We start from the raw sequence: 12,473 nt of genomic DNA, 5'->3' as shown, positions 1-12,473 counted from the left end.
CTCAAAATACTGCAGATGTTGGAAATCTCAAATTACAACTGAAAATGCTGGAGCCACTCGGCAGGTCTTGTAACATTCCTGGAAAGAGAAACAGAATTAACATTTTAAGTTCAAAGACTCCTCTTTAGAACCTTTTTATATTTTCAAATATAACTGCATAAGGTCCGACCCCAAATTTGGTCCAACGCTGACTACCAATCTACCCAGTGGACTAACAGTGCATATTATTGATTAAATTCTCAATGATCACATTTGTCATATTTCTCACATTAACAAATTTGTTATTAATTCCTGAGTACAACATATATTGTAAAAGTTTAGAATTCAGTAATGCTTTCCCTCCACAAAGTGAACACATTGAGTGTGAATAGCTGCCTTTGAAAGTATTTGTCATGGAAATTGACCATTTGCCTTGTATTTCTGTAGTAGAGGGCAGCTTAACAGAATCTGTAACAGACACTAAATACCACTGGCACTTCCTCTAATCAAAAAACATCAATTGTGTTTGCCCAACCCTTTCCTTACTTAGAAGGAATGTAGTTTGTGCAGATATTTATCTACATTGTCAGAAAATGGGGATCAAATTAAAAACATAAACAAAGTACTTGCCATTTAACAGTGTCAACTTGATGCATATTATTTTCTCTTCTTAGATATACTTGTCTTGGAAGAGTGGGCCTGGAGAAGTCAAGCATTGGAAAGATATGATTGGGCGGCCACGACATGCTGTGGCTCAGTGGCACCAGCTCAAGGCATGATTATTCACCAAACCAAAAGAGAGGGGAAAACATCCAATTAACCTTGACATTTTAAGTATGCACAATGAAGCACGAGGACTGAAATCATGGATCACTCAGTCAACACTCTGGGAGCCCAGCAGCCAATCCATATGCCATGGACTGAATAGCATTGAGCTGCCAGCAACATTTTTTTAGCCAAGAGGTCATATCCACCCAGTGCTTCAACATTCCTTCCCTCCCCTCTTAAATTCCCACATAATTTGGTAGTGGCACAATTCATTCTCTGTGTCTGAGGAGTCTGTGGCCAGTTGTCACGTGGCTTAGATTTTAGTTTTTATTTCATGTGACAAAAAAAAGCGAACCGTTCTTCCAGTGGTAAAGGAAGTTGCTGCATCGAAAAAAAACTTGTATCTTTTTCTGGAATGAGCTAACATTTGTAGTATTCTGGCGCAGGTGTAGATGCTAGCAGTTGTAAAGATACCCATTTTACTTATCTGAGTCAACATGATGAGTGGGAGGGAAAAATGAAAAAGCAGGAACTTAAAATCTGTCTGTGTTTGTGTGTCTGTAATTATAGAAAGTGTGTTTTTGTGCACACAATGTAAGTACTCAGCCATGCCCTTAATGTGTGGGTGATTTTCTCTGCACTTTTTAAAATGCACAGTTTGGTTATGACAAATAAGATGTTAATGGATTTTGGATTTTTAGAGGTGGTTTTTAAGTGGACAGTGTCTGGTTTAGTCAGTATTTTAACTTAGCTCTTCTTTATCCAGGGCTTACAGAACTATACCGCAACAAGCAAAAATCCCAAAGGATTTCCATGTAGAAAATCCTATAGTGTTACATACAGTATTGGCCTGGAATTTCAAAAGAAAATTGACAGCAAATGTAAAATACTGTCAAATTTCTAGAAGTCCTGTACAGTAACACTGTAGATAAATTCCATGCAAGTCCTGTGTAGTTTTGCATTATGGTCAGGTACATGTAAAATAATATTGTTGTGTGGTAAACCATATATCTGAAGTTGGCATATTTGACACAGTTTAATTGGAGTGGAGGTTTTAATGGCATTGAATAGGCATCCAGAGTCCTTGATAAAGGAATTTCCTTGTTTCATTTCATATCTGTTGCTAAATGAACTTCTCACAGTCAGATTAATTGTGGTGGTTTAGAAAGAAAACAAATTGCCCGAGAGAGAGAGAGAGACAGCAGGTCTGGGAGCATACGTAGCATAAAAACAGTGAATGTTTTGAGTCCAGTGACCTTTCGTCAGTGTTAACTCTCTCTACAAGTGCTGCCAGATCTTCTGAGTTTCTCTAGAGCTCTCTGTTTTGTTTCAGATTTTCAGGATCCACAGGTTTTATTGATAAATTCAGATTGAGCTCTGATTTTACAACTAAGGGAATGTGAAACTTGTATGAGATTCTGAAATCTAGTATTACATCTTTATTGTGACAGTTCGTGGTTAATTGCAATTTATCTAGAGAGACAATTTACCCTAGACAACAGAACAGCACAATAAAAATCAAGACTGGAGAATTAAATAAGGTGATAAGACATGGGGTCACACCTACAGTTTCTCAGGCATTGTATTCTCAATATAAGCCATGCTATTATAGGGTGATGTCAGGCAGAGGACAAGTTAGAGTCCCTTAGGTACTACTGCAGACCTGCTTACACACCACCTTTTTCAATCAGCCTGAAGTCTGAGGTAAAGATTATCTCCATTTTCCACTTTGTGTGAATTTTGTTTTCCTTAACGTAAGTGTTTTAGTGCTGAGGAATGGAAATCTTTTCATTTTGGAAATCAACTGTCTTGTGTCATGAAGGTACTAGTTGGCTACAGTATTGTTAGACTGCAAGTAAATACTCACTGTGTGTGGACAACAACTTTAGAAGAACACCCTAAACTGTGGGCAAAATAATTATCCATAATTTGTGAAATCACATTGGCATGCTCCTTTTTGTGGACTTTCTATGAGATTGCCATTTTGATGCCCCGTATTATACAGAGTTTGTGCTGTCATCCCATGCCAATAAGATAGAAATTGCCTAAACTCACTTCACATTGGACACTTAAAGCAAGCAGATTAGGGGGAGACTTCCAATTTATCTCTATTTCAACCCAGAACCATGAAGAAGAACCAACATTTAACTCTCTGCATTACTCATTTTCCTTATGCTGATTTCCTATTTGCACATTTCTGAGATGGAATCTCATCTATTGAATATGGGGACAATGCAAGCATATAAACTAAACTATCTGTCTATTCGATTTAACAGGCAGAAGATTCATGGGATGTTTTGGTATCAACTCCTACTATGTGATTCTCTAGATAAGGAGTAGACATGCAGAAAACATTCTTGCTAGGTTCACAATATTAGTTCTCACTTTGCTTTGGGGGGGCTTTAAACATGATGTTGGCCACCTCAATCTATTAAAGTATCTCCAATTCTTTATAAGGGTCTTCAATACAGGTTAACACTATCAAAATTCCAATTAACAATCTTACATTTTTTAGTATGCCATTTCTAGATATGTATTAGATTTTATGTTTCTAAATAGACTTTACTAAAATGCAGAAAGCTGACCATGTGTCCTGATTTTCACAGCATAAGCTAACCAACTGCCTCAGTTGGGAAGTGGTAATTCAGTGTAATATAGCTTATTGTGTTCTCATGCTCTGTTTCAGACAGAGGGAAATGGACCAAGTAGCTCGAAGCCAACACATCTGCTGGATAGATTCTAATTGTATCACTGGTCTTCACTTCTAGCCACATTTGATCCAGGGCAACCCAGCAGCATTCTGGGGAGGGAAACAAAAGTATATGTTGATCAATGAATATTAACCAATATTCTGGGAAGCTGTAAGAAAGAATATAGAAAGTTCATACAGAACTAGAAAAACTCATCTATTTGGTATTATAATTATAGATCTCTCTATCTTGTCCAATGTTTGAGTCATTCAGTTTGCCAAAAAGAATGAGACAAGCAACCAGAGGAATTCAACGTACAGGGATAAAGGTGAACCGCACAAAAATTTTAGTCCACTGTATCCTAGCAAAGATAAAGCAAAACCTTATTGAAGTATACAAAGCATTAAGAAGGTTATGAAACAAAATAGATCTTAAAAATCTCAAAGTATGTATCCCTACTATTTACCCACTAGATTGATCCAAACATTTGTTATTCTTTGTGTGGAAATCCCTGTCCTATCTGTTTCAAATGCTTTTTTCACAGATTTATATTTATGATCCATCCTTTCACTAAACTACTTCTGGAGACCCAGGTTTGAATCCTGCCAGAGCAGATGGTGGAATTTGAATTCAATTAAAATCTAGAATTAAGAGTTTAATGATGACATGAAACTATTGTCGACTGTCAGAAAAGCCATCTGGTTTGCTAATGTCCTTTAGGGAGCAAAACTGCCATCCTTACCTGGTCTGGCCTATATATGACTTCAGACCCACAGCAATAAATGCTGGCCTAGCTGGTGATGTCTTGTCCTGTGAATGAATTAAAAGAGATTTCCCTCAATTAAGCCAATATGATTCCTCTTCAATTATCTTCTGTCAGGGATTTGGAGTTTTTTAAAACCTTTCCTATCTCATTCCTTATCTAAATCTGGAATAGTTTTTATTGGCCTCATCTCCAATGCTGCTTTTGTAATGTGCCAACAACGACTATAGGTCTGTAATGCCCTGTCAACAATAATCCATGTAGTGAAGTTATACTGTAACAATAGTTGTTAATAGTTACTCTTCAGGCTATTTTGGCATCAAATCAAAGGTTAACCTTGACCGAACATTTCATATCTCCTGATAACTTCATATTTTGGAGATTGACAGGCTATATCAAAAATCAGGAATGATGATTTGGGTAGATTTTAGTCACTTAATCATTCATCGATATAGCTGCAAGTTTTTAGGTTGTCACATTATTGTTAAATGTACTTTGAAAATAATCAAAATGTAATTGTCTTTAATCATAGTTACAGATCTATTTTGTAAACCAGACAAAAATACTATTTTAAATTGTCGTAAGATTGAAAAGGATGAGCTCAAGTGCTTGTACTAAGATGAAGAACATAAAATTATGCACAAGTGCAGAAGTCCAACCAATTGATCCATTTCTTAGAACAGAAATTTCTCAGTATGGGCTCATTCCAACATATTTAAAAAAAACAACTTGCTCAAAGTGGACAAAATGTCTACAGAGAAATCTGAAAATTGATCAGGGTCAGAATATTGTTACAAAGGCAACATTCCCATGATCACAATGTGACTAGAACCACTATCTTTCTATACTGCATTTGATCATCTATGGTGACTACTTAACCATCAAATCCTATTCCTAGTCAAAAATTCATCCAACTCTCATTGTAAAGGTGCTAATCAATGCAGGCTGTCATGGAATGTAATTAGCTCCATTCCAGAAAACTGCTGCTGTGTTGGGGAATATATATTTTTCTATTCTGTTGATTTGAGACTTTGTTTTTAGTATCGTTTTAATAGTGGATATTGTTGGCTCTCCCCCCACTCTCAAAATTTTTACCCCATGGAAATCCCATGGCTTTTCAGGAAAATCAACATATTCTAGGTACATCGATCTTAATCAAGCCTTGTCATTTTAAAACATTTTTTCATTTAGTTGTTCATTTTTTTTTGTATCATCTCATGAATCAAGATTAATGTAAGGGGAGGATGATATAAATTTGCATTGTCCTCTGAAATCTTCCTAATGACTTACCAGGAGTCAAGTGACTTTTTTTGGCTGAAGCTCCGTGACAACTTCATTTGAGGATATTTTGAGGATGGTCAGTTATATTTTTAAACTTTATCTTTTCCAACTTTGTGAATGAAAGATTTCCTCAGTTGTTCAGTGGACTAATGTCAGTGTGCCTTGACAATGGAGCATTTTGATCAGTTGGTGTCAGGATTCTTTAGATAGGCTGAGTTTGCTGGTGTCAGCTGGGACAGTACTGTTGCTACACCACCATTCTACAAAATCCCAATTGAATGTAAATCTGTGGTTTAAGAAATTGGCCCTCAAATCATTCCTCCAACAAGTACGAAGTGGCAGCAGAATTAAAATTTGAATGTTTCTTGATGTTGGTATTAAATTTAGTCAGTGTAAGTTTAATATATGTAAAAATATGTAATATAAAAATACAGCTATAGGAATAGAAAAACAAACCATCTGTTTCAATTGATACATTAGTTTCAATGTTATGCTATATATATATATATATATATATATATCTGCCAAATGGACTGCAACAGTTCAAGAGAGCATGCCATTACCTTTATTAAGGGCAATTAGGGATTGGTAAAAATGCTGGTCTAGGCAGTGAACCCAACATCTTCTGAATGAGTTAACCAAAACATTTCAGTGACATACAGCAGTCTTGACTAATGTACTAATCATAGTGAGTAACAGGATTGGTATAGAATAATTTTAAGACCAATGACAATGATCGTCTAAATGGGGAAAAGTTAAATATTGCTACTAAGCTGCTTTTTACTTCCCAATGTCAACTAAATATTTCCCCTCATCACTTTAACTTGCTCCCAGTCCTCTTAGTGTTTCAAAAATGGGCTTGACATAATTGGATATAGGTGTGATTTAATTTATCAATAATTACCGTTGATACATCCACATTACTTAAACTGTCCTCGTGCAAAGATCAGCACAATTTGCAGCTTGTAAGGATGATCGTGCCCTGATATAGTTGCTGGCATTTGAAACTTTTGTCTTTTTAATCAAGACATTGAATGGTTAATTTCTGAAGGTTAAAAAAAAATGGTGGGCAATTGAAAGGGAAATTATGTAAATTTGAAAATAATTTTCAAGTGCTAACTTTTCTCCCATCCTCCCTGGGCAAAAGGAAAGTCCACAGAACAATTAATTGAAAGTGAAGTATAGATGAAAGGCAAAAAAGGAATAGAATGCTATGCTGTTAGAAGTTGCTAAAGTAGGGTAGAGGCTATTGTGAAATACAAACACCAGCATAGACCACTTGCGCCAAATGGCCTGTATTAATGCAGTTAATTCTGTGCAGTTCTGAATAGTAACACCCCTGCAGCCCAGGAATACATCTATATAGCACCTTTCATGATGTCGGGACATTGCAAAGCAGTTGCTGTTGTAAAATTAGAAAGCAACAGCCAAATAGTATATAAAATATTCCTAGAATCAACATCAAAACAAGTGATGACATCCTTTATTTCTGATATTAATGTTGACCAGGACATCAGGAGAAGTCTCCTGACTCTTTGACTACTGCTGTAGGATCTTTTACCTCCACTTGAGAGGGCAGGAGGAGCCTCAGTTTAACAGCCTGTCTGAATGACAGTGGTTTCAACAGTGCAATACTCCCTCCATGACAATGTTACCACTGAGCTACAGCCGATATGATTTGATTAGATGATTAGATTAGATTACCTACAGTGTGGAAACAGGCCCTTCGGCCCAACAAGTCCACATCAACCCTCTGAAGAGCAACCCACCCAGACCCATTCTCCTAACTAATGCACCTAACACTCCGAGCAATTTAGTATGGCCAATTCACTTAACATGCACATCTTTGGACTGTGGGAGGAAACCGGAGCATCCGGAAGAAACCCACGCAGACACAGGGAGAATGTGCAAACTCCACACAAGCAGTTGCCCAAGGCAGTCCCTGGGGCGGTGAGGCAGCAGTGCTAACCACTAAGCCACCATGCTGCCCCTTGGCACAAATGATGGATTATACCCATAAATGTCCCAGTTTACAGCTCAGTAATATATTGAGCCATGTATTCACTTACTGGGACATTACAGTTCACCAATTCACTTTGCAGAAAATATTTCTATAATGCCTGAGTAAATAATTTTAGCTCAGGGTTACACATAATAGCAGTTAGTTGCATTGCTTATGGGTATTGGATAGCTTATACATTGAAGCCACTTATTTGAGTAAGCTACTTGAAAGTCAGTTGGTTGAGAGATCAACATTGTAGCCTAGAACAAATTAGTCTTCCTTCCAACTACCTACAATCCTTCTAATGTCCATAAAATGATAAATTGGAAAGGGAGGTAAAGAATTACTTCAAGTGGTAAGTGCTCGGAGCCACGTTGGTTAGGGAATCTGTCTAAAACGATGCTATAGTCAAAAAGAGACACTTTTTAAAAAGATTATGTAACTCTGTTCTCAAACAAGAGAGGTAGCCTGGAGAGAAGCAGGGCCCCCTCAGATGGAGAGGTAATCCAAATTATATCACAGAAGTGGAAGGCCAGTTTATCAATTCTCAGGTGTGATACTCCATATGTTTGTCTGCCAAATTACTTCACAGTGTGTGCAAAATATATGCATAATAAATCATTTAAAGGTTGAAATATAATTGAAGGCTTCAACACCATGAAATGGTGCTATGTGATTTTTTTACTATATAAATGCATTACCTTGTGTGTGAAATTTCCTTGGCCACTAGTTTAGGAGATGCACAGTGTGATTTTACCTTACAAGGGTATTCTGTTGGTGTGCCATTGCTACTTGTGCTATATCCCTAGTTTCATAGGTGACATTTTATTCTGCTGTGTAAGGACAGATCCATGGTTTAGTCAACATAGACTGTACAAGCCAGATATTGTAATTTTGCAGATTAGTGGCCCTTTTTGTGGTTTTATCCAGGAATGATATCAAAACAATTGAACTGTTTGTTTAGGTTGTCTACAATGTTCAAAGATTAGGCTAAATGTACAGAGTTTTGTTCAGGCCACCCACTGGAACACTGTTTAACCATTCTATCTCAATTGATGCTGCTCAGATTGGCTCACTTGAATTGCTGCTCCATTTTGTTCCAACTTTGGGGAAATGTCAATAATGATGCCGAAAACCCAGTGTGCTCTGATCCTTCCCCCAAACGGAAAAAGGTCAAACCAAACATTCAGCATAATGGCTTCAGAGTCATAGTTACACATGAAATTTGGGATAAACTCCCAACATATACTACAGACCCAGCCCGTAATAGGGGAATTAATCTCAAACTTTTAAAAAAAATTAAATGCCAGACTTTAATTAAATTCCTTCAAAAATACATTTCACGCTATTGCTTCAACTGAATAGGCATGGCTGTTTGATTTAAATTGGCTGAACTTCAAGCAATGGAACCTTCTAGCCTATAGTTAGAAAGCAAATGGAAAAGTAAAGTAAGTCTCCAAAAACAATTCTTCTCTAAGAAATACATGTGTGAGGCAGATATGCACACTTCATTGAGTGACTGGTTCTGTAACTCTCTCTGACTCTAATAGTCAGGTTGAAATTTAGGACCTGGGAAAATCAGTTAAAGCTCATATTACGAAGAAGAGTAGCTGGCAAAAATAGAAATTTAAAATACACTAAATGATCGTACATAGAGGGAAACCATCTTTTAAAAATAGGATTGCAAAAACAAGATGGTAGAGATCACACAAGCACAATATTTTGGGCAACATAGCAACCAGCTACAGAGTACTATTTCTCTACAAATTCCTGAAATTAATATCTTTTGAAGACTGAGGCCAGAATTTTTGAATGTCAAAGTGTGGCAGGGTATGTTAGGAATGGGTCAAGTTACATCAGCATTAGAGCCAAAGCTGCATTAATCAGTTCATTATGCTCTGACAGCTCATAGGCAGATATCTTGGCCTACAATAATGCTCAAAACTGGCATCCTGAGTCTTCATATCCTTCCATTTAATCCAAAGAGCAGAGGCCTCTCTGTCATAGAGACTGGTTAGGCCTACTTTTGAGGGAATTCAGTAGCAAGAACATGTGTTCCTTACCTTACTGTCATAGAGTGGAAATTATAGAGAGAGGGAGGTCTGAGGCAAGGGTTGGGGTTAGCATTCAGATGCTCCTCCCCACCGCACATTATCCATGCCTCTGATGGCTCTCCGGTTTCCCAAGTAGGCAACTAGCCACACTTTTGTCAATTGCTGGGAAGGCTGGCAATGAGGGAAGTGGTTAATTGAGATCCTTACATGGCCATGAATTAATTACCTAAGGGCTTAATTAGTGGCAGGTTGAGAAAGTCCCCAGTAGATCTTCTTACCCAGAAGTTGATTAGAAAGGTAGCAAGAAGAGGTTGAGTATCTCTCTAGGACCAACCAATAATTTCCTTTTCTCACCAGCTGCAAGGATTGAAGATTCTGCCCTGAGATCCCTTTATAGTTTTCAATCATGAGCATGACCATGACATTAAACCAGGGAGCAAATAAGATCTGTAGTACATAAATTCTTGCTGTATTCATGGAAATGCTTGCAAAGATCTTTCAAATAATTGAGGGGAAGTTTAAAAAAAAAGCAGAAAAGATATGTTTGCTGACTACAACACAATAGGTACTCAAAACACCCTGAAGAGAAGAGCATGGTTTATTTGTATGTATGGGGAGGATGGAGAAATATATGTGCAATGTAATTTGTGGTAGTTTTGAAATTAGATGATGAAAGCCAACAAAAATGGAATCACAGCTTTAAACATAAGCCTTAGTCTTGGTGGATGAAAAATCTTGGCAAATATCCTATCCCTTGTGATCAGGGTCAGGACAGCAGAAACCAGATTTATTTTATGTTTACATTGAATGCTAGTTTGGCTGTAATTGAAGTTTTCATATAAATGAATATATGGTTAGGTTTTTACAACTCTGTACAGACTGTTTAATCTTAATGCAAGGTAATGCAGTCCTGAATTTATTGCATTTTTTGGTCCTTTAAAAAAAAGGACCGGGCGATTTGACGCTCTTGGGTAAGATGAATTAGAGACTGCTATGGCTTCTTTGTCACAAAATTGCAATGTAACATTTTGCCAACTTTGTATAGGATATTCATGATGCATAGGTTTAGCTGCCAAGTGGTGGTGGTATATCGATAGAAAACCAGTTCAGACTGGCTGAAGCCAGATGTGCTTTATCTAGATAATAACAGAGCTTTATTCTGTTAGTTGACTTCTGATTGCTCCAAACACTCAATGTTTTTTTTCAAAAATTCTGCAGTAGAATATAAATGAAATAATATTTGTTCATAGTTCGAGCAATATTTGAATACAGAAGCACATCTACCTGTTGCTGTGGAAATAGTGTCTGTCTCCAGCCAGTCTTTGTAGATGATGTCTTTGAACTTCAGTTGTCATCCAGTCTCCTTGTACCGTTCTTTATCTTTTCCCCCAATAATCTGACCCATTTCAGATTAAACGTGCAGATGGTACCTCAAAAAAGCTGATAGATAAAGATTGTAATTTTTATTGTGTTTGGTAGCTAATGTATTTCATGAAGGTAAATTATTTTGTATGAGATGACTTCATCTATATTATGTATATGGTAGAGTATTTCTTTGAGATAATATATTTTGAAATTTTACTCTTTTTTGTGGAAAAAGTCCTAGTTATGATTAATAAACAGTAGGAAAGCACTTTTTGCTCTATGGAATGTTTCTTTATATGAAGCCCATCTGTCAAATCAAAACTACTGCAAAATCCAAAAGTGGAAATAATGCAAACTGTATCTTTAATGAAAATTACATTAAAAAAGATAGTTACCTTGTTGATTGATGTACATCATGAAACATGATTAACTGGAAAATAACACCATTTAGTTGGTAAAAATTGGATTTTTGTTTTGGTTAACATTTTAGAAATTGCTGGGCAGTCCACTCAAAGCATAGACTGCTCAGACTGAGACAACAATGAGCTATGTTTATCCTGTGGCTAAAAGTAAAAAGGATTTGAAAAGATAGCTTTAAGTATGAAACCCTTGCACTCACTTCACACTCCATGTATCTCATGATTCTTATGTAGTCCTATGCCCATCTACCCACTTCCACCATGTTAATCCATACCTCCCTCATTCTCATGGCCCTTTGTAGCCCCAAATGCCAGCTCATATTCTTAACCACTACCCTTTCTTCTCCATGCCAATTCACCTGTTATCCAGCATGGGCATAAATTTATTTTTTGTCAGGATGCCTCCTAAGTTATCAGTCATTGATTATGTCACTATTGATCAGTCTTTTTCTTGCAAAAAAATCCAATATATTGAAATTATTTAAATCAATCTCAAGCGTTCATTTCCTACAGGTAAGACAACATTTCAAAGCAAATACAATTGGATTTATCTAACAAAATTATTATTTGGTAAATATTTCATTGTGGAACTGATAGATTGAGAAATCAGTCATGCAGCATAAATCCTTGAATGTGTGTGTGAACAAGCACTCAGAAATATCTACATGTTTGGGAAATTCCTTCTCGGGTGTGGCAGCCACAATGAGTTTCTGCATTTTTTATGCATAAAATGCCTTCTCACAAACCCAAGGTGTGCCCTGCCTCTACAAAGGGCTACATTTACACTTCTCCAGTCGTCCTATCTTAGTCACTATGTCCATCATTGAGAAAGTCCCAGAAAAAAGTAAACGTAATTGTCAAAATTGGATTGTGGTGAATTTGCCTTCCTTTTCCTAATACCTCTTGTGTAACATTGACACAACTGATTAAACTATACTCCTCTATTTGCTAACATCTATTGTTTAATTCAATGGTACTGCCCTGACTTGGGTTCATTCTTGCTTAACTGAATATAACCAACATATTTTCAAGAATGTGTTTTCTTTCTATATCCACGTTAAGACCTTAAGCATAACTGAAATGACTCGTGGCTCCTCTTCTTCCACAATTAGATGCAAAAATCTTTGCAACTAACTTCAGTAAAATACTGGA

The 12,473-nt window shown here is 36.7% G+C and overlaps 1 protein-coding gene across 7 annotated transcripts in view; it reads left to right on the top strand.

Annotated features, from left to right (window-relative positions):
* Positions 1 to 11,303, top strand: part of LOC140493583 (synaptotagmin-7-like) — a 698,518-nt gene extending 687,215 nt beyond the window's left edge. For all 7 annotated transcript variants that reach the window (XM_072592185.1, XM_072592183.1, XM_072592182.1 and 4 more), the window contains one exon: positions 654 to 11,303. In XM_072592185.1, the coding sequence (XP_072448286.1) occupies positions 654 to 758 (105 nt within the window). In that variant the 3' untranslated portion in view covers positions 759 to 11,303. The remainder of the gene's footprint in view (positions 1 to 653) is intronic.
* Positions 11,304 to 12,473: the final 1,170 nt, after the last annotated feature.

This window comes from Chiloscyllium punctatum, chromosome 22 (assembly GCF_047496795.1).
Source record: "Chiloscyllium punctatum isolate Juve2018m chromosome 22, sChiPun1.3, whole genome shotgun sequence".
In the NCBI taxonomy this organism is placed as follows: domain Eukaryota; kingdom Metazoa; phylum Chordata; class Chondrichthyes; order Orectolobiformes; family Hemiscylliidae; genus Chiloscyllium; species Chiloscyllium punctatum.
This window is presented reverse-complemented; position numbering and strand designations above follow the sequence as displayed.